The 21,851-nt window shown below is 49.0% G+C and overlaps 1 protein-coding gene across 3 annotated transcripts in view; it reads right to left on the bottom strand.

Moving 5' to 3' along the window:
* The window catches only part of VCAN (versican), a 95,157-nt gene extending 76,284 nt beyond the window's left edge, over window positions 1-18,873 (bottom strand). For 2 of the 3 annotated variants that reach the window (XM_004586221.2, XM_004586223.2), the window contains exons 1-5: window positions 18,540-18,873; window positions 10,208-10,283; window positions 6,828-7,202; window positions 3,843-4,017; window positions 3,623-3,750 (exon numbers count right to left, since the gene is read on the bottom strand). In XM_004586221.2, coding sequence (XP_004586278.2) covers window positions 3,623-3,750; window positions 3,843-4,017; window positions 6,828-7,202; window positions 10,208-10,277 — 748 coding nt within the window. In that variant the 5' untranslated portion in view covers window positions 10,278-10,283; window positions 18,540-18,873. The remainder of the gene's footprint in view (window positions 1-3,622; window positions 3,751-3,842; window positions 4,018-6,827; window positions 7,203-10,207; window positions 10,284-18,539) is intronic. The other variant, XM_004586222.2, reaches the window with a different exon arrangement.
* Window positions 18,874-21,851: the final 2,978 nt, after the last annotated feature.

The following is a 21,851-nucleotide window of genomic DNA, read 5'->3' as shown; positions in this document are numbered from 1 at the left end:
GAGAGCAGGCCAGAAAGGACAGTCTTCCAGGAAGGATGGGGAGCAAGAAAGGGAAGTGACTGTGAGAGACCAGAAGAAAGTTACCAGAACAACAGCACTGGACACCAGGAGGAAGGCGTGAAGGAGCACAAGTGTGGCACAGTGGCTAACATAACACGTGGGATGCCCACATCTGGTATCAGAGTGCCTCCACTGCAGACTACAGCTTCCTGCTAACAACACCCTGGCACAGCAGCGACAGTTCAAGTACCTGGCGCCCTGCCACCCCTTGGGAATCCTAAACGGAGTCTCTGCCTCAGCTTTGTCCTTGCTGAGGCCTGTCCTTATGAGGAATGCTGGCTCACTTTCAGATACTTTTTTGCCAGTGTGGTAATCAAAATACCAGATTTTGATGCAGTCTACTTCCCATGAAGAATGCTTATCAGTTCGTGGGGCAGCCATGGCTGTTACCACCAAGAAAAGGAAACACCAGGTGGACACAGCAGCCAGAAACCTCCTCTTGTCCCTGTACCTGTCCAGTTTTAGGGGAAGAGAGAAGGCAGTGGTGTCCAACAAACTCCTAATCACTCCAAGGGCTAAGAAACAACATAGAAAAAGACAATGTGCAGGGCAACGTGGCCGTAAATGCACTACCAGGCCTGCAGAATTATCAAGCTTCCTTTAGGAATCCAACAAAAGTGTTGATATTTTCCCAACACAAAGTCCAGCCACTGTTTGAGTTTTTAATTGAACTGATTCTTTCATTTTTCTCTTCCAACAACTACACATTAAAACAGAAGAATTCAAATTGTGCTGATTTTGGAGGCCAGTATTATAGCACAGCAGCTTACGTAAGCAACCCTACGGGCCCTCTGCCTTGAGTCCCAGCTGCTCGGCTTCTGATGCAGCTCTCTGCGAACAGCCTGGGAAGGCAGTGGGAGACGGTCCAAATGCTTGGCCCTCTGCCACCCAGGCAGGAGACCTTGAAGAAGTTCCTGTCTCCTGGCTTTGGTCTGGCTGTTAGAACCAAACCAACAGATCAAAGATCTCTCTTCTCAGTACCTCTCCCTTTCTTTTCTCTGTAACTCTGCTTCTCAACAAAATAGATGCATTGGTTTTTCTTTTTTTAAATCTGTTGATTCAGTATGAATACCCTAACCAAAGTTATGCTATACTGTAGAATACAGCTTTTCAGATAATCAGACTTGTCGAACATTTTTCTCAAGTATATACACTGTAGGTAGATCCTTGCTTGCACATAATCTTGGCCTTAGACATGACTGTGCTTGTACAGGTGGGAAAGGATTTTGGCTAGACTGGTAAACCCTCTTCCGTGGTGTACTGTACACACATCATCACAACGACTCTTTCATCAGAGCCCCGTTCTCCAGCACTGAGAGGACCAAGAGCAGCAGTAGGCTCCCTGTGGGGGCAGTGAAGTAACTGAGTCCTCTCAGTCCTCTCAGGCCGGGATGAGCTGCACTCTGCAACAGCCTCCACTGGGCTTGGAGAGCTGTCCTGGAGTTGGGGTCCTGAACCTTGAAGAAAGGGATTCTAGGAGGCCAGTGGAACAAACTGGGGACAGACACTGAAAACGAGCCCTTGGTCTCTCCAGGATGGTATCTGAGCAGCTAAGGCTGACTTTCCATCAAGGAGTCTAGCCTGAGAGAGTCACCTTGGATTTGGGTCAGGCCCTGGACTTGCACCTGAACATTCACCAGTTCAAATATTTTGGTAAAGAACTTTTAGGTCAATTAGATCAGACATACAGACTTTCGAAAACTACCAGCACTATGGCTTGCTGAGTAAATCTGCCGCCTGTGGTGCCAGCATGCAACGTGGGCAACAGTTACCAGCTCCTCCACTTCCAGTCCAGCTCCATACTAATGCTCCTTGGAAAGCAGGGGAAGACGGCCCAGGTCCTTGTGTCCCTGCACCCTTGTGGGAGATCTGGAAGAATCTTCTGCCTTTGGATAGTCCTAGCCTATCTTGGCCATTTGGGAAGTGAACCACAAAGAAAGGGAAGACCTCTCTTGACCTCTCCCTCTCTGTAACTCCTTCAAGTAAATGATCTTCTAAAAATTATCTCTGGGACCTGGCACAGTACTTAGTGACTAAAGTCCTCACCTTACATGTGCTAGGCTCCCATATGGGTGCCGGTCCGTATCCCGGCTGCTCCATTTCCCTGCTAGCTCCCTGCTTGTGGCCTGGGAAAGCAGTCGAGGACGGCCCAAAGCCTTGGGACCCGGTATTCCTGTGGGAGACCCAGAAGAAATTCCTGGCTCCTGGCTTTGGATTGGCTCAGCTCCAGCCGTTGCAGCCACTTAGGGAGTGAACCAGCAGATGGAAGACCTTTCTCTCTGTCTCACCTTCTCTGTGGATCAAACTTTCTGATAAAGATACATCTTTTTTTTTTTTAATCTCTGGTTCAGCTCTATCAACTCCTCTTGCCAAAACAATCTTTCAGAAAACAGAGAAAAGAAGCCTCCACTTTTCCCTATGGCAGCCATAGGCCAGTCATCACTCGTGGTTCCCTTACCTCTACACAAGTACTAAGGTTATTGGTGTCTGACGTTTTGGACAACAGTGATGATAATGCTGAGGAACTTAAAGAGCCCTGCTTAAGCAGCCTTCTGGAAATTAGGCCTCCCCATTCACATCTAGTCTAGGAAGTAGGGTAACGTAAGCTGCCTCTATCGGTGATCTTCCAGTTGTGGGGTTATTTGTTCAAATCATAGACAACAGAATCACAGAACTGAACTGTTGGAAAGGCCCACAGAAACGACCTGGTCCAACCTCCCCATTGGACACATCAACAAACTTGCAGTTTTTCTATGTGTACTCAGCCAACATTCAAATTGTAACTCCATTCAATGTTGCTGTATCTGCAGGGAGGCTCCTAAGATACTTGCTAACACAAAAGGAGAGATCACAGATATTTTTCTTCGGTGTTTTTTTATAATAGAACTTCATGGTGCCCTTTAGATAACATCAGTACCACTGAATTCAAAGTTGACTTCAAGACTTTAATTCAGGTACATGAGAAAATAACACACACACACACACACACACACACTCCAAGCACCTTTAAAACAGGGACTTATCAGAATGTCTCCAGATAGCCCGGACCACCAGCACGGGATCTGCCCCACAGCAGGTGTCTTCGACATCATGCCACCTGAATGACTGAATGGCAGGGCACACGGGAGGAGAAACGCAAGCATAGCGCCTGTGCTAGTCCACATCGTTGCTGAGTTGAGCTTGCGGTGTTTGTTTATCTGTAGTCGTGTTCTCCCTGGTGTGTGCTCAGGATTTTACCTGAAGTTCTTGCTAGAATAGGCACCGCCCTCACAGCCTGCTATTCTTAAGGCTCTAAATGTGTGCTGGGAGCCGGCCAAGAGCAGCATGGCTGTTGGGAAGCCTGGCATTAACTAAAAACCTTCCTAACCTGCACAACCGCTTACACACTTCTCCAGCCCTGCCACTTTAATTAGGGTTCATTTTACCACAAAATCATACAGTCTTCTAGCCAAAAGGCTGCTGCTCCCAATCAACACGCAGACCTGCTCTACTCCAACGTGCTGCTGGTAGTTCTGGAATTTTCTCAGTTCAGAAGAAGCAAGAGGAACCTAAAACACCTTACCGTCCAGTTGATCCACATAGCAGTACACATCATAGGTCTCGTGGGGAGCGCGGAAGCCGTAGGTCCTGACCCCCTCCTTCCCCATCATGTCTCCGTAGCAGCCTTCCCGGGGAGTCCGGATAGGGTATCTGGGGGGAGGGTGGGAAAATAGGTGGCTAGTGAGTGACTTCTCACTTCCCAAGCATGGACTTCAAGCAGCCTGTGGCCCCAGCTCTCTCACCTGACGGTCTGATCAGACAGCCAGCCTGCATCACACTGCTCAAAGCCGTCTTCATACGCAGCCAGGAGCTGCTCCGGAGTGGCTATGACTGCCCCAATCTCCACACAGGCCTTCTGAGCTGCCTCGAAGTTCAGCGTGTACCTGCTGCTGGACGCCCTGTAGTGAAATACAACCCCTGCGGAGGCAACAACCGACAATTACCAGGCAGGCTTCAAGCAGCTGCTGCATGGCGCACAGTTCCTCATGGGGACGCTATGTCAAATTAGCAGGTAACCCATAACAGTTTCTGACTTATCCTCTCTGACCGGATCCTGGCGAGGATTTGCTGGTTAACATGTAAAGTTAACAAGAAAAGTTTACCAAGAAGTCAATGCGAGCCCGTCAGGCAATCCCAAGGAGTGAATGGCAGTCGGCACTACAGGTAATAGTGAGACAACCCTGGGAACCCTGTGCAACCCAAGGAAACAAGTAGGCTCTGTGGAAGGCAGAAAAAGGGGAGGCGACCATGGGACCAACCTCCCAGACTCCAGAACTTCACCCAGGGCCCTTCCCACGTAAGTGTCTAACTGCTCACTAGTCCCATGAAAATATTTACAAATGTACTTCCTCCAGATGACAACACCAAGATATTTACTTTCAGAAGCATTACTGTCACTGGCTTGGGGTGAGCAGGAAGATTCGTTCTAATTCCTCTTTTGTGCCCTAGTCACACACATGAGCCTTCAGGTCCTTCCCCAAAAAGTGAAATTTGATTGATCTGAAGATCAAATTATAAGGAGTTTTCAATGCTGGGCAAGTTACTATGGATTACCCACATGTTGTGCAATTTTTACCCCAAACAAGGTCGGAAATGAACTTCTCCAGACCTCCCAGAGTCGAAGCCAGGCAGCCTGGTGCTTGCCTCAGGTTCTCTTAGTGGTGGTTTTGAGCTGTGCAGCTGGGCTCAAGGAACCGTCAACGAGACGAGGAAACAACAACAGGGGAGTGGAGGCTTGGGTTTTCTCTCCCCATTCCCACAGGAGAGCTTCCATTTTAAATTGGAGTAATTATCATGACTCATTTCTACAATCCATTGGTTGCAGCCAAGTCTCTGCGGTACAGAAATCAGGACCAGTGGAGCTCATGGGAGACTTCCCTGAGCATCGTGACATTCCAGATCACCTGCTATTGTTATCTGGAATGATCTGCAGTCTCTAAACCACCAACCACTTTCCTCTTATTCCTTCTACTCATTTCTGGGGGTTGACAACAGTCTCTCCGCCACAGCCTGACTGTGGTTCTCGGGATGCCCTGGAATGTGTTCCTCTTTCAAGGCAGGTGTGTGCCCAGGAGGCACCTGCTAGGCAACAGTGGTCAGCAGAGGCAAGCGCCTAGGACCAAAGTGAACGCCAAGAACTGCTCAAGCCCACGAGTTGCACTCACTCTCCCACTCCCCTTTCCCTTTTACCGTTCCATGAGAAACAGAAATTATCTGATGTCAATTTTCACTTTTCCGGGATCTCTCTAAAGCAGCAGGAAGTATGGACAGCACTGACTGGTCAGGACAAGACAGCATACAATGATCTCTTGGGCTTAACTGGTTATTTAGAACAGTTGTACATTAGTGTTAGGTTCATCAGAGCTTTCAATAGTCTTCTTGGTAATTAAAAATCTTCCACGTGCTCTTAAGATTGGCAGTAATGGCCCTCGAAGGGGCCTTCATGACCAAGGTAGGGGACATCAGTCTGTCTAACTGTCCACAACTGTCGCATTAATTTGAAGACCACATGGGGCTAAGGGGATTAAGTGAAGGATTTTCCTTGTTTCAGAAGGGCAAGGGGCAAATCCACTGCTAATTCTGTAATGATGAAAAATTGCAAGGAGTTGTTAAACTCCTTTGGGGATTTTTAAAATGATATACATGAGGAAAAAAAGAGAGAGAACAAGAGGGCAACTTTCAGGCTAACTACAATGAATGATGAAAATGTTCAAAGCACCCAGGGGATTCCGAGGATACCTGGACATGGTGACAACAGCTCTAAAGAAGGCAGCCACTGAAGCCAAATGGAGAAAGATGCTCAGAAGGTTAATTTGTGTTGTAACTGAAATTCAAAGCATTTCCTTTTGGCTACACAAGAAAGAGTTTTAATAAAACCCTTTGTGTGTATTTCTGAAAGGTAAATGTTTTATAGGGAAATGGAGGGTTAGAAGAAAATCTGTTCCATCATGTCTGGGTTAGCAGTTTTGCTTAATAACTTGCCAGAAAGCACTGCTTCCAAGCACTACGGCATGACGGGTGTACCCAATTAAAGCAATTTTTCTTTGCTTTGTCTCCCAACTTAAATTCAAGTGACATGTAAACCACCACCACAAGAAGGACAAAACTAAAATGTCTCATTGCAAATTCAGTGGATTACAATGATCGATTAACCTCTTCACTGGGGCTTGTTTTGATCCAATCCAAGTATTAATTGAGTCCTCGCCTTCTTTTTAAGATATTTTGATATGCACCATGGTATTTACTAAGTATCTTTTTTCTTCAATGTGATTGAAGATAAAATTTACATTTCTTAAAAGTAAACCTAAATCTTTTAGTAATCATTAGTAAGAGAATGGGGAAAAAAAAGAGATCAAATACTGACGTATCTTTGCACCTATGTGCATGTGCATGTCTGTGAGCACATGTACTTGTGAAAACATTAAAATGAGGTCAGCTTTTATACCCGTGAAAAGTCCTAGCCTACTGTTTTCAACAGTACCTCTGTCTTTACTGGACTCTTCCATGTTTTAGGGCATTCATTACTTTCAGAATATCCCACTGGACTTTAGTATATTGAGTCAATGAACTGGCTGCCCCAAGTCAGCCACCCGCCTTCACGCTAGCAGTATTTCTGGTGAAACCCCTGGCCTGTGGGGTAGATGCACATTTTCCCTCACTGGCGGAAACGCTGAACAACAGTCCTGGAGTCACTCCAGGCTGCTCTGTGTGGATTCGCCAAGCCTTACCGTCCACCGCCAGTGACATGCTTTCTTGGGTGTCTTCAATCCCGTACATGACATCACAGCGGTACAGGCCAGCATCACTGGCCCGCAGTTTGACCATGGTGAGGGAGGCGTCGCCCACATCCTCGGGGTGGGTAGGCACTGACACTCTCCCCTTGTAGTCCTGCCCAATCTTGATGTTCCCATTCTGTGCCACCAGAACAGTAGTCTCCTTCAAATCTTTCCCACTTTTGTCCACTTCAATCTTGGACCATTTGATGCGGAGAAATTCACTGGTGTTGTCAGTGGGTGGTAGGGTGGGCATGGTTGAGAAGTGACAAGGTAAGCTGACTCTTCCTGACAGGGAGCCCCTGACAGGGGGGCTGTTTTCCACTTTAACTGTAGGAAAAAGAAGACACAGATTAGCAGCCCCCCAGAAAACCCACTGGCAAAAATGTGAGACTGGGCCAGCACCATGGCATAGTAGGCTAAGCCACTGTCTGTGGTGTGGGCAATCCCATATGGGCACCAGTTCAACTCCCAGCTGCTCCACTTATGATCGAGTTTCCTGCTAATGTGCCTGGAGCAGCAGAAGATGGTCCAGGTGCTTGGGCCCTGCGTCTATGTGGGAGACCCATGGGAAGCCGGATGTTCCTGGCTTTGTACCAGTCCAGCTTTGGTCGTTGTGGCCATCTAGGGACTGAACCAGTGGATGGAAGATCTCTCTCACTCTTTCTCTCTCTCTCCCTTCTCTCTGTAAATTTGCCTTTCAAATAAATACAAATAAATCTTTAAAAAAACGGGGGGGGGGGGATGGGAGCCAGTTTGGTAATTGTAATGATTGAAAGTAAAGTAAATGGAATCATTGTGTATAAAGAGAAAGGCACACAACTTTAATGTTGTTTTGTAAAAAAGACAGCAATTAGCAGTTCGCATTTCCACGTGCCGAAGTACAGTACTCATTTAAAAAATAACTGCTTTTGTTTTTAAAGAATTATTTGTTGTTTTCATTGGAAAGTCAGAGTTCCAGACAGAAAGAGAGACAGACAGAAACATCTTCTATGGGCGGGGTCACTCCCCAAGTAATCACAATGGTGGGAGCTGAGTCGATCCGAAGCCAGGAGCTTCTTCTGCATCTCCTACGTGGGTATAGGGTCCCCAGGCTTTGACCCATCCTCTGTTGCTTGTCCAGGCTATAAGCAGGTAGCTGGACAGGAAGTAGAACAGCTGGACACAAACCAGTGCCCATGTGGGATGCTGGCACTTGAAGGTGGAGGATTAGCCAATTGGGCCATTGTGTCAGGCACAAATGACAGTGTTTGACATAAACAAAACAAAGGATAAAATGAAGCACATATGAGAGTACTTCAGAAAAGTTCATGGTCAAACAGCACTATGGCACAGCATGGTAACTCACAGCCTGTGATGCTGGCATCCCATATGAGCGGCAGTTGGAGCTCTGGTTGCTGCTCTTGAAATCCAGCTCCCTGCTAATGTGCCTGCAAAGCAGCAGAGGACGTCCCAGTGCTCGTGGCCCCCGCTGCTCACACGCAGACCTACATGGAGTTCCAGGTTCCAGGCTCTGGCCTGTTCCTGCCCTTGCAGTTGGGAATCTTTTTGGGGAGTGAACCAATGCAGCAAAGATCTCTCCACCACCCCCTACTCTGGATTCTCTCTCTCTCTCTCTCTCTGTCTCCTTATCTCTGTAACTCTGCCTTTTAAATATCTCAATCAATCTTTTCACAAAGTCACAGAAAATAAAGTTCAGAAATAAACTTCTTCGGTTCAAAAACATTTTGAAATCCATGCATTTGCAGGATATTCAAAAAGCTGTGAAAGTGTCTTATGAAAAAAATCAAAACATCAATTTCAATTTTTTAACCAAATTTAATTTTATCTTTTCAAGGATTGTAAAGTACCCCCTACAGAAACACAAGAGACCTGAAGGCAATGGAGACGGGCAGACCAGATCAGTGGCGCAGGTTACAAAGAAGAAAAGGTGGAAGGTGGAAATGACAACAGGTTGGAGGACAAAACGTGTTTAAGATAACTGCCTCACTATTGCAGAGGAAATGAGAATAAAGTTCCAAGAGTAAGCAAGATGTTTTCAGAAGTACTTCAGTAGATGGAAGCAAGGGGCAGTCTAGTGAGTCAAGGACTCGCGTTAGGCCTGGGTTTGAACTCGTAGCTTTGATCATGAGGGCAACTTCAGCTGTACTCCCCATGCAGTAAAACATTACATCCGCACTCCATCCTGGCTTTGTTCCAGAACATTCATGTGCACAGTGCGTCTCTGCTTACAGCTTTAAACTTTGAATGCTAAATGGCATGTTAACTGTCCCTTCATGCTGTGTGAGAGTAGCTGCTCTGTCACTCACAGGAAGCCCACCTTCCTCTTTCCAGCCTCTAAGCCATCAGGCTAATAAGCTGTGTTCTAACATTGGAAACGGCCCATGCAACGGTCACTTCATGAAGATATGCTCAACAAGTTCACAGTAGCCTCTAGGTGAAGCGAAATAGTGATGTTTTCATTAGCAAAATGTTGTGTTTTTAACACTTATCATGTTGATGGCCAAAAGTACTGTGACACATATCTCAACATGGCATACATCAGAAATGTTATTGGTGTGGACATATTCATTAGACAAATTCACTGAGTCATTCTGAAAATTTCAGGAGGATTTTATGGAAATATTATGTGCTTTCAGGAAAAAAAAAATTCTCTATCGCTAAAGAGGAAAACTTAACTTAGGGGCCAGCATTATGGTGCAGCGGGCAAAACTGCCACCAGAAACACTGATATCCTGTATAGGTGCTGGTTTGTGTCCCAGCTATTCCACTTCTGATCCAGCTCCTTGTGCTTCAAAATCTAAAGCTTAAAAAAATAGCTCATGTGTGTACTTCCCCCAGTTACTTAAAACAAGCAAAGAAGGAAGGGGGCAGGGGCCAGCCCCGGGCTGTCACCCCTCTATCTCCTTGATGCTCTTCAAACTCGAGACTCTTTTTTCTGTATAAGAAAGTGTTTGTGAATCTTTAGTGACAAAGTCAGAATTCTAAAATATGCTCAGTGCCATTTCTGAGTCTTTCTGCACAGGCCAAAGCCATCCGAAAGCCCACTTGACCCTTTGGCTTCCTATTCACTATCTGGCTCTGATTCACTTACTTAAAAACTGTAAAAAAGGTTTATTTTTATTTATTTGAAAGGCAGAATTACAGAAGGAGACACAGACAGACAGCTGTTCCCTCCACTAAAACCCACTGGCTTCATGTCAGCAATATTTACACTGAAAGTTGTCAGCACTGAAGAGTTACTTAACTCTATCCCAGTGGTTTGTGCTGTCACTCCCTCCCACCCTACTGAAGATTTCATTGCAGTTAGTACGAGAAAGTGTTACCATGCTCACCTTGACGCAGGGCATGAGTTGCTATCAGGGCTGAGCACATCCATAAGATGCTTTTTATATTTATCAACATTTTGTCCTAGAAATGAAAACACACAGAGTAAATATCAAGCATTCATGTTTCTGGGAGGTCAAAACAAATAACCTGCTATTTGTGCTTTGTATGAACTAAGAGTACAGAGAAAGTTCCTCTTTGATTGTCAAATCAGGAGGAATCTTGTAACAGGAGAAGTTGTCTCAACACGTTAATAATTACTGGTATAACTCTCACCTGATGCCGTAGTTATGAAAATAATTCCAAATATATGACAATATAGACATGCAACAGCCACATCTGAGTGGGCCACAGGAAGAACAACAGAGACCAAAGCCTACATAAGGAAAGGGCACAAAGCTCCAGGGGTGAATAAAAAGTCTCCTCAGAAACGGGACACCAGTCACGGCTGGAGCCAGAGAAGACGAAGATGGGGAAGATGGAGCGGCAGTGAGAGGTGCTGAGAGAACGAAATCCTCATCACAGGTGAGGTGGGAAGGAACCCGCAGCACTCAAAGAACACGGGCTTCTGCAGGCTTTCAAAGACCTGTACAGACTCTATTGGAGGTCTAGCTGGCTGAGCAAACAAAATAAACATATTACAAGGAGCTGTTAATTACAAAACAAACCAGAGCTTGCCATGAGTTTTAAAGCAGTTCCAACAGTTCCAACATCTCAAGAGTAAAGAATGAAAGAAAATACCCTGTCCCGAGTCAAGAAATAGTGCCTTGGAAGTACCACTAAATTATTGTGCAACTTCAGGGAAGACGTTGAGCCATCTGGGTCTCAGACTGGCCCCTTCCAGCTAGAATTTCTGTGAAGCTGCAATTATGAAGAGGATAAGTAGCAGTGTCAGGGGCCATTTAGAAATCAGAGCCAACCTCAGAAGGACGGCAGAAGATTATTTGGTCTCCATAGTTGTGCCCTTCTTGAACAGTTTTAGAACTATTCTACAATAGCCATTGTTGGATGGTTTCTTAACGGTCAACTCTCCTTCTACTGTTTAACAAACTCTCGTTTGATACTAGTATCTACCCTTCTCTGTGAAGCCAGGTACTTTAGAAGAGACCTGCTCAGCCCCAGGGCATAATCCTGACAATCCTGACAATGGAAGATACTGCTGCGTTTTCTTCACTGGACATTGTTGATGGGACGTTTAGCAAGCAGTTATAAACATTTTACATTCACCAGTGTATAACTACAGCTAATGAGAAGTGATCAGAAAAGATAAGGTTGCTCTCGTTCATAGAATGTGGAACTGTTCTTCCACTCAACTTAGTAATGTCTGCAATATCTCCAACGTTTCAGGTTCAGACCCTAAAGGAACACACCTAGATGAAATGTATGGCACTGGTCAATGCCTTCCTTTCCTGCTCAGAACACACTTTGTACAACAGCCCCTTAGGAACATAAGCAAGTACGTTTAAGTCACATACGACAAATGTTTGTATCAGGCCAGCTGAGCATCTACCATGACCTAGTAACGAGTGATGTTTGTCACTATCAAGAGTGTCAACTCTCTCCACAAAACCAAAGAAGGTTACCCAAGGCACATGCTCCAAAGTCTAACTCTTCATGCCACACTTAATGCTTATCAAAGTATCTTACTTTTTTAGGGAGGGGAGAAAGCAGTTCTCCATTTGCATAGGTATAACCAGTATTCTCATGACTTGCCCCATGACATCTGCTTATTAAACACTAAGGAAGGAAACCAGGGAATTACAAATATAAGCAAGAGATTGGGCACAATTTCAATACTTTGAATAAGATGCATAAATATAATTGGCTAAGTCACTGCAGGTTAAAATTTTACAGTGCTCACACTAAGTCCCAGAACTGTAACTTCTTTTGAGAAGCCAGAAAATCTGGCATGCTAAGGCCCTACCTGCAGCTGGCCCATTGCCAACCAGCACCAACCTCACAGTGGCCTCTCCCACTGGGTCCATCACTGCCCCACATAGCCTTCTAACTATTTCCTGTCCGCTCATGGCCCTGTAGTTATCTAGGTTTCAAACCCCTTCATTGAAGAAAATAATTTCTCTCTTTAGTAAATACCCCCTGATGATCTTCCTGACTTTCACTGTGCCATTGCCTCTGCCTTGGAGCCCATGGGCATCCATTCTGCTTTAATGTTCTTAAAGTCACACTCAGGTCCTGGGCTGTTCAGATGTACTATCTGTCGCCAGCATTCGATGTGATTCACTGAGAAACATTGCAAAACCTCTTTCTCCGTTTGGAGCACCACTCCCAACCCCTGTGTCTAGTCTTATAAACACCAACTCTGAGTGCTAAGCAGTCCGTCTGCATGGAAAGTCCTGGGGGATAGGAGAGCTGGCCTCTATATTTAGCCTTCTGTGCCAGTGAAGTCAAGGAGAAGAGGAAAAAGTCAACAGACAATTGAGATACAGCTGCCTGCGACTTTTAATAGACAGATGACCCGAGGGCACCAGGACTCCTGTCCCCACGAAGTGTCTGGGGGGATAAGGGCCACTCAGGAACGGACTGCCTGCTAGAAAGGAAGCCAAGGTACTGTTGGGCAGGTACTTAGTATTCTTGCTTGATCTTGGGGAAACCCAGCTGAGCAGGGGGTGACTTAAGGACTTAGACACAGCAGTTTTCTCTAACAGTCTGCTCATTAGTTACCCGAGACAACTGTCTAGGCTACAGCATATCGTGGGTGTTTTAATTACTGCTTCTTTAATGATGAACGAGGCTGAGCAACTTCTCAAAGGAGTGAAAGGTGCTTATGGCTCTCTCTGAGGCTACCTGTGAGTAACAGAAAACAGGGCTATCTCTCTTTTAGATAGGTAAGTCCTCGATCTATCAAGTTATCAGCTCTAGGGTGGGCATTCGGCACTGGCAAGCCTCCCTCGCCCCCGCCCCCGCCCCCCCCCCTCAGGGTTTCAGAATGCTTAATCCTGGCTTCTTTGCTTCCAGCTCAACTCCATTGGCGGGAGCAAATGATGGCTTGAGTACTTGGGCCTCCACAAGCCATATAGGAGACTGGACAGATGTAAATGGCGTATTGTTATTCATTCAGGCCTGCCAACGTTTTCTGATTTGGCTACTGGGTTTTGTACTTGGCTTAGAAAAAAAAAAATCCTATGATTTCTTCTATCCATCAAAAACATTTCTTGTATTTCATATTCATTCTTTTGGTCTTTGCAACTACGGACTCACTTAAAAGATTATGACACCAGAAGTCCAGAAGTGGCGTCTTAGCTTTTTCAGCTGTTGAGTCCAGCTCAAATTTTGATGCCAAGCCTGGTACTTACTCTACTGTGCCTCTGGTAATATTAGATCAGTCATCTCATATGAAAAAGATTAATACATCTCTTACTATATGATTTATTATATGCATGTCATTGCATGTAATCTAATTCTATCAGCGTAAACACCTCCTAAAACCCTTAAAAGAATGAAATAGGATGTCTGTGGGTACAGAAATAGAAACAGATATAAACACAGACCTACATTTGTGTCCTTTTATAAATGATGGGTCTATCCAGGGGAGTTTCAGGAACCATAACCAGTGAACACATTACACAAAGAATCTTTGTGCCCATCGGTGAATTGCAACCATTGCTGGCACACACAGTGCTCAGAACTTAGCAGCGCCTTAAAACCCTGAAATACATATACACCATATAAATATATATATATACAATTTATCAAGTCTAGACTACATTAGGAAAAGAGGAAACAGGTAAAAAGTCAGTAACCCAAATGGAGCCTGGCCAAGATGTTTATCTCTGCCTTGTGCTTGTTCTGATACCAAATCAGAGAGAGTACATGCTTTGTGCTTTCTGCTAATCCACAGATCCATCCAACAACCGCACGTTTTCTCAGACCACAACCAGTCACCGCCAACAGTGAGCATGTGTCATTCCTCACAGGCTCCTCTGGGTGGCTGGTGAAGAGCTGCCTGCTACAGTGCTCCATTCTCTCCCTGGATCCCGAGAAGTTCTACACATCACCCTAAGTGCAGTGTTTGGCACTGTTGATCCATGACCCGAGGCCTCACAGGAAAAGAGAGCTTAGTTCTATGGCTATGGGAGACAGAGATTACTGGTTCTCAGCGCTCAGGGTGGTGATGCCTGCTGAGTGCCCAATCATTAACCAGAAAGCACTCAAGCACAACAGTGTAAGGCAAGCAGGAAAAGGGGCTGTATCTTTAATCATCTAACACTTTGAGTTAGCTTTGTAGACCCTACCCAAACACAACTGACCCACATGCACATACACAGGTATCTTGGAACACAAGGCATATCTTGTTCCATTGTGTGTGTGTGTGTGTGAGTGTGTGTGCGAGAAAGAGAGAGAAACCTGTCTGTAAACATACATAAGTCTAGAATTCTTCATTTTTAAAAGCAAGAAATACTTATGATGAACTTTTAAAAAACCTTTCTTTTCATCTACTAAGAAGAAAAAAATTTTGAACTCTTGTGTAAACCCTAAGTGACTGTCTTGACTTCCATCCCTCTTTCTACCACCCACGAGATTCAGGGCTGAGGGCTTCCTGCTAGAGGAAGTCATTGTCCAATCACTTTGGAATCCACTGGAACATTTTGCAGGAGTAGTGGGGACATGAACAAAATATTTCTTTCTTTACTCACAAGTCCGAAGCCAGACTCTCTGAGACCCGACTATTCTATATCTGCAGCCACACAGCACCTCAGCTGCAAAGTGATCCTGCCCCCAACCTAACTGGTGCTTCCTTTGGTGCTCCTTTCAATCACTAAGTTTTATAAATATCTGCTTAGTTAAATGCAGTGAGAAAGAACGAGGCGGGGAGGAGATTGAGAAATGCTCCCTAAAGCTTAGGCTGGACCAAGCTGCCATCACAAGCCTGCAGCTCCATCCAGATCTCCCAGATGGACAACAGGGACCCAAGCACTGAGTCTACACCTGCTGTCCTCCCCCTCTTCCCACCAGGCTATGCATTGGCAAGAAGGCAGTCCAGGGCAAGGGGCCTAGAACGCAGGCACTGGAGTCTTAACATGCTCCCGAATGCTGGCAACCACTGTTTCTATACTAAACACACAGTATCCAATTTAAAACTTGGTAAGAATACTCTCACGCTTTACAACAATTTGGGGTTTTTACAAAGAGACAGAAGGAAAAGAACAGATCAACTGGAGGTGGTGACAGGGAGTTCATGAAAACCAGTTCCAAGAAAGAAGTGGGAGCAGTGTTGTGGCACAGCGGATGAGGCCGCAGCTTTGCCCCAAGCAATCTGACACTGCCTGTGATCCAGTCCCTCAGCTGTCCATCCAGTTTCCTGTTAATGACCACTCTGGGCAGCAGCAGCGAGGGCTCCAGCACCTTGGGCCCTGCCACCCACCAGCAGGATCAGGATGGAGACCTACACAATTCATCAGGGCCGCCCTGAGTCAACCTTCTACCCTCCGAAATGAACACTGTGACAATTCGAGATGATCAAGCTTGCAATTGGCTGGGGGGAAAAAGTTTCAGCCCGGGTTGAGCACATTTCAATTGTCACTATTTTATGGAGTAGAAGATAACGTCATCCCTGGAGCAAATTTTCACCCTCCCCTTCCCTCGGCCCCACTTTCAGGCAAAAGCCCAATATCTCGCCTACCACGAGAGAGAGAGACAGAGACAGAGAGAGAGAGAGAGAGAGAGCGAGCGAGCGAGAGCGCCTTCTCCTTGGAAGCCAGGTCGGCCCCAGCCACGTGGGCTCCCCAGGCCGGGTGGGCGGTGACCACAGGGTTCCGAGCTCAGCCCGGCCCCGCCCGGCCAGGCTCCGCCCCAGGCTTGTCCCACCCTCCTGGCTTCAGCAGGCGGGGGCCCTGGCCGCGGCAGGGCCGGGCGGTGCTGCCGCTGTCTCGGATCTTAGGCAGGCACACCCTCCGGCCCGGAGCTGACGCGCGGCCCACGTGGCGGCTGCTGAACCGTGCGCTCCGAGGCCACCGACGCGATTCCTCCGCACTCCGGGAGGGCTGGACGGGAGCCCCCTACGCCCACCAGTCCCTACCCTCCTTCGCCATCCCTCTCTCCACTCCCTACCGTGGTTCCCGCGACTGAGAGTTCCCGGACTCTCGTGTTTAAACAGGACGCGAAATCCAGAAGCAAGTGTTTGCTCGCTTCCCGGCGGGTGGCGACATCTGCCCTATTTTCCCTGCCTTCCTTTTCTTTGCTCTCCTTCCCGGAACCCGCCTCGCCTGGGTTTCCAGGACTCTCCATCCTGCGTCCGGTAGTTGGGGAAGTTCAACCATTGATTTAGGGGCCCTTATTTTGCAATGTCCTGGGGCGGGGCCCTAGCACTGGGTTCCAGGGGCCATGGACTTTGGTAAAATTCGCAAAAGGGAGGCAATTTCGTGTGACCTCAATAAAAGACACACACGATTGCACGTGAAGATCGCGCCCCTCCCAGTCGCCTCCAAACCTTCCTCTAAGCCTGGAAGTGTCTGGGGCGATCGGTGTGCGCTCCTCCATCCCCTGGGAGCGCTTGCGCCCCTGCCCCCTCGCGGGAAGGCGCGGCTTCGTTTCCGCCAAGGTTCCCAGATCCCCAGGCTATCCAGCCTCCTAGGTTTACAGGGAACCGAAGGATGCTTCCCGTCCTGGGCGCACAGAGTACGGAAAGCCTTTCGCTCGCTGGCCTCCAACGGCACTGCACTTCTCCATCAGAGGGCGCCCACAACCGCAGCAGAACGCCCCATTCCTAGACGTCTGGGCTCCGCAGACTGCAGCCCCGGGGTCCGGGGCAGATCAGGAGGAGCGCTACCCAACCGCCTCCTTCGCCCCGCCCACCGCGCCCGGGAGAAGGCAGGGATCCCACCCCAGCCATTCATTTGTCAGCGTGGGGGAGGGGGTGCAGCGAGAGGGGCTGGGAGAAGATGGAGACCGAGAAGGGGGGACACCGGTATGAGCCGGAGCCCCAGGCAGCCGCACTGGGTGCACGCCTCAGCAGACTGCGCCGACCTCCCGCGGGCGTGCAGGTCTCGCCGCAGCGGAGCTCCATCCCAGAGCAGAGTTTAGGCTTTCTACCCTACTCTCCACCGCTCGACTCCCTGACCGCCCCCACAGCCCAGTGACACACAACGCAAAGGAGTAAACCCGTCCGTGCGCTCCGCGGCGCCCGCTCCCCACTAAGGCCGTTGGACTCTCCAGCCCCGCGCGCCTCCTTACCACCCCCGTCCTTGGGGACCCTGGTGCACCGCAAGCTGACCCTCAGCGAAGCGACCGCCAGTGAAGTTGCTCAACCGGAGCTCTGCCCTGGGAGGGGGTGGGACACGGAGGAGTGCCGTGGTCCAGGCGAAAAAGGACTGGTCCCAAGGCTCCATATTCCGGTGGCCGCGCCACCTTTGTCTGGAGAGCGCTCTGGGCGCGGGGTTTGCGGCGCACACGCGAGCGGCAGCCCTACTCGCTCTTGGGGACAGAAAACGTTTCTTGCACATCACTGCTGGGCTAGAGTAAGCCTTTCCCGCCTAGGCACCTCCCAGACCTCCACGGCGCTCTACCAACCCCACCCCCATTCCTTGCTCCTTCCCCACCGGCTCCCTTGCGCAGCGAGCGCACAGGACAAAAGAACTCGGGGCGCGGGGGACAGAGCCGTGACAGCCCCCCAAGTCGCCAAAAGCGATCCGGCCCCGGGGCCCCTGCACTTCTCCGGCCAGATCGTCTCCCTGGTTGTCCTGGGGCAGAAGGGGTCAGGTCCACACAGGTCCGGGCTGCAGTGGCCCCGGGGCGCACTGTCAGCAGCTACCCGCCAGTGGCTTTCAAGGAACGCCCGCCAGGCGCTGACCACACGCTGGGGGGTCTCTCCGCCTCGCAAACCAGGTGGCCTGCCCCGCGGCCACCGCGCCTACACCGGCTAGCGTGCTGGCAAGTCCCGAGAGCGCCCATTCAAACTTCTGCCTCGAGCAGGTTAACAAGAACAAACAAAAAACCACCGAGGTTCCGGGGACTCCTGTCTTCTCTGCAGCTCAGGACCTCACGACTTCCCGAGGATTCCTCCACAAGTGCCTCCCCACCCCTCCCCCCGATTCCGTTAGTCCTTCCACCCCTACCCGCCCCGGGCTTCTTTGTCTGGGTCTGCCGGAGCCCAGAGCTCTTCCCGGTCCGGCCCGCTCCAGAGCCTCTCCGAAAGTTACCTGCGTTTTTTTTTTTTTTTAAGTGCACGCATATTCTGAATTTCGCCTTGCAGCTAGTGCTCTTCGACTTAATTAAAGCCTTCTACCAATTGCATTGTACTTCTTTGCTCCAAACTCGCGGGTTTAGGCTCTAAGTTTTCTTTCTTCTTTTTTTTCCCCCAAGGAGGAACAAAAGAGGCATTACCTTTAACTGGAAGCTCGAGGCAGTTTAGGGGAGAAATTCACCGCAGCTGTGGGCGAATGGGCTCAGCGGTGTTGCCCGGGCGGATCACATAGGAAGCTCGGTGGCCTGGGGACCGGTGCGTTGCGGTGCCGGTGCTGTGCAGAGGGCGCGGGAAGGTGCCGGACAAGGAGGGAGGATGCGAGGCTGGCCGCCGATCTCGGTCCCGGGTAGGTTCGCGACGGGTGCGCCTGCACGCCTGGAGTTCTTCCTCCAGAAAGGCTCGGGACAGCTCGCCTGCAAGTTCAAATGCGGGTTGTGACACCCATCATCATTATATCACTGTACCGTCAGCTCCAAGGAGGAGACTCGGAGGAGAGGAGGAGGGAGACGAGGAGGAGGGAGAGGAGGAGGGTTCATTCAGCTTCCAGAAGCTCTGGGCAGCTTCAGCCACTCCTAAGAGCTGGGGCTGGGAGAGCGGGCGGAGGGGCGGAGAGGCAGCGCCCTGCGCCTGCGGTAGGGACCGCCTGCCTCCTCACTGGCACTCCCACCGCCCCACGTCTCTTCTCCCACCGCGAGTACCAATCGGCTTGGGGACAGACCGCTCCCCAGTCGACGACTCGGTCCACAGCATCGCGTGGCGCTCGCGGAAGCAGCAGCCGCGGCCTGACCCCTCCCCAACGCCCCCACCCCTCGATGAGCTGTCCGATCCGGATTAAGGAAGAGGGACCCCCAGACCGCTAGCAACCAGCCAGAGCCAGACAACTGAGCGTGTTCAATTCTTGGGAGCAAGGGAGAACTCGGGGTAAATGCTGCACCAACTTGGTTATAGGGTGTTTGCGCGCGAGCGCAGCCTGCCTGTCCCATGCCAGGTTAGTGTCAGGCTCCGGGCTTTCCAACCTTAAAAAAAAAAAAAAAAAAACGGCAAGGCTGGGGGGCGGGGAGGGGGCTGCTTGTGAAACCTGTAGGGAAAGTGTGAGAATCGATCCCTCCCCCTCACCTTCAATTCCTCCAACCCCGTCCTTCCCGGGAACTGCCCCGCAAGGGGGCTAGTTTCCCTGCGTGCAATTCTCAAAGACCCCAGTAAAAAAGGACTGGCCAGGAAATGCTTCCCGGCAAGTCCGCTGTCCCAGGCGGCTGATCCTCTAGCCCCAGCTATAGCCCAGGTCAATCCGCACTCAGCTCCCCGCTGCTTGCTTGCCCTGTCTTCCACACGGTCCCTTACACAGTAGAGTACTTGGTGGTTCTTCTGAACACCCGTGACTCCTTCCTTAGATGTGTCGGTCACCTCCCATGTTGTCAGGAAAGGGCCCCCCTCCCGGGGTCGCTCATGCGTTTAGGGGAGGTATTCTTTCAGTCCTGCTCACCCCACTGTGTAAATAACAGCAAGGCAGGCGAGAGGCCCTAGCATTGTGTTGGGAACGATTTCCAGAAGGATCTTGTACAGCAAGGGTCAAGCAGTTGACAGAAAGGGCTTTTGCCCCTTAGAGAGATGGGAGCTGGACTCTTTACACAACTGGCACAAAATAAGTCCAGGATACAACTCAGCAGAGGAGAAATGGGGAACTAGCTCCGCCACTGCACCCTCGGGGGCTCTGCCTGGAGCACAGCATTAAACACAGGAGAGCCAAACAGCACTGGCTGAACGGGGTCCATTCTCCCCTTGGCATGTATTTGGTCACTTTGGCTTAGGCCCACACCTTGAACCTCTTAGCGATCTGGGCTCCCAGGCCTGCTCTGAATTACAGTTCTAAAGTATGTGCCTTTGAAGTAAGAGACAAAAGGTTCGCCGGGACAGTCATAATTTCACAAACGTGCGTCTCTGTTTCTTTATGTTTACCAGCTTAACTAACCTGAGTGGCAGAGACCTTAATCCTTACGTTTGTAAATTCATTTGCTTTTGCAAAGAATTGTTCTTAGGGCACTGACTGCATCATAATTCCACACAATGAAAAATCTGTTCTGTGAAACATTTAGACTAGCAGAAACATAGAGTCAAATCAGGTCCCCAAGCATCATAGTTCACCCAGAGGCATCCTGAGGCCCAGAAAGTGGTGTTCCCCGAAGCCATACAGCCGATGACACAGCTGTCCTCAGAACACACATATACTCCTGGGTCAGGGGCCTTCCCCGCTTCTTACAGAGGGGAGAAAATGCAACAAAATGTAATCTCCACTGAAACGTGTCCTCTCGGTGTTAGGGCAGACTTGTCTCTGACATGCTCCAAGACTCGCATTCTTCTGCTCATTCTTAACTCTGAGCAAACCTAACTGAATGTTTAAGTGGTCTGGGTGACTTGCCCAAGACCATTTCATAAATGACAGATTTGCCAGTCTGGAAAACCTTGTTAACTCTCCATCACACTACTTTCCCTTACTAATGCAAAGTCAAACAATTCTACAAGGAGATTTAGCGCACATACCCAAGGGACAAGTAGTAGATTAGTGTTCATTTTACAGGATAAGTTAGCATTCACTATCGATGGCCCTGGACCTTCTGCCTCATCTTGTGAGGGGCTTTCCCAGTGCCCAGTCTCCCGGGTCGGTGGGCACTGCCACCCTTTCCCAGTGCCCAGTCTCCCGGGTCGGTGGGCATTGCCACCCTTTGCCCTTCAGTTCCGGAGGGGACAGTCAAGGCTGACTGACTTACTGAGAATACAGACAACATTCATGAGCTTTATCCTACATACCTTTCTTTTCTTTGGCTTGTCACGTTACAAGAATTTTAAACACTTTCTTAGGTTGCCAAATTACAAACACAATGTGATGATAGTCCCTAAGAATCTACTTCCTTGCACCAGGACAGAGTTTGTTCTCTAACAAATTGGTAACAGAGAAAGAATCAATAGAAAACCATAGCGGGCCTGTGCAGGACAGAGTCTGTGGCCCACGCGGGACGGGATGCGGCCTACAGCTGTCCGCTCAGCGCCGCTCAGGGCTGCCTCTTCCTTCCTTCTCCCTTGCTTCCTGCCCTCAATTCCTGCTTGCATCAGAGCAAATGACAGAGCAGTCATCTGATGTCTGATGAAATTGTCAGGAGTTTTTAAGTGGGAAAACATTTTTGCCATTTTTATAACTAAGATGATAGTTATCTGTCCATGACATTTAAGTCAATAGTTAAAAATTTCATTCTGAGAGTCCCTCTTTAAATATGTCCCTGTTCCAGAATGACCTTTATATCAACATCAAGATCGTATGGGGCCCAGTGAGGTAGCCTAGTGGCTAAATCCTTGCCTTGCACATGCCAGGATCCCCCATATGGGTGCCAGTTCATATCCAAGATGCTCCATTTCCTTTCCAGCTCCCTGCTTGTGGCCAGGGAAAGTGGTAAAGGATG

The sequence above is a fragment of the Ochotona princeps genome, chromosome 28, assembly GCF_030435755.1.
Source record: "Ochotona princeps isolate mOchPri1 chromosome 28, mOchPri1.hap1, whole genome shotgun sequence".
NCBI classification, from domain to species: domain Eukaryota; kingdom Metazoa; phylum Chordata; class Mammalia; order Lagomorpha; family Ochotonidae; genus Ochotona; species Ochotona princeps.
The sequence above is the reverse complement of the archived record's forward strand: the minus strand, read 5'-3'. Positions and strand labels throughout refer to the sequence as shown.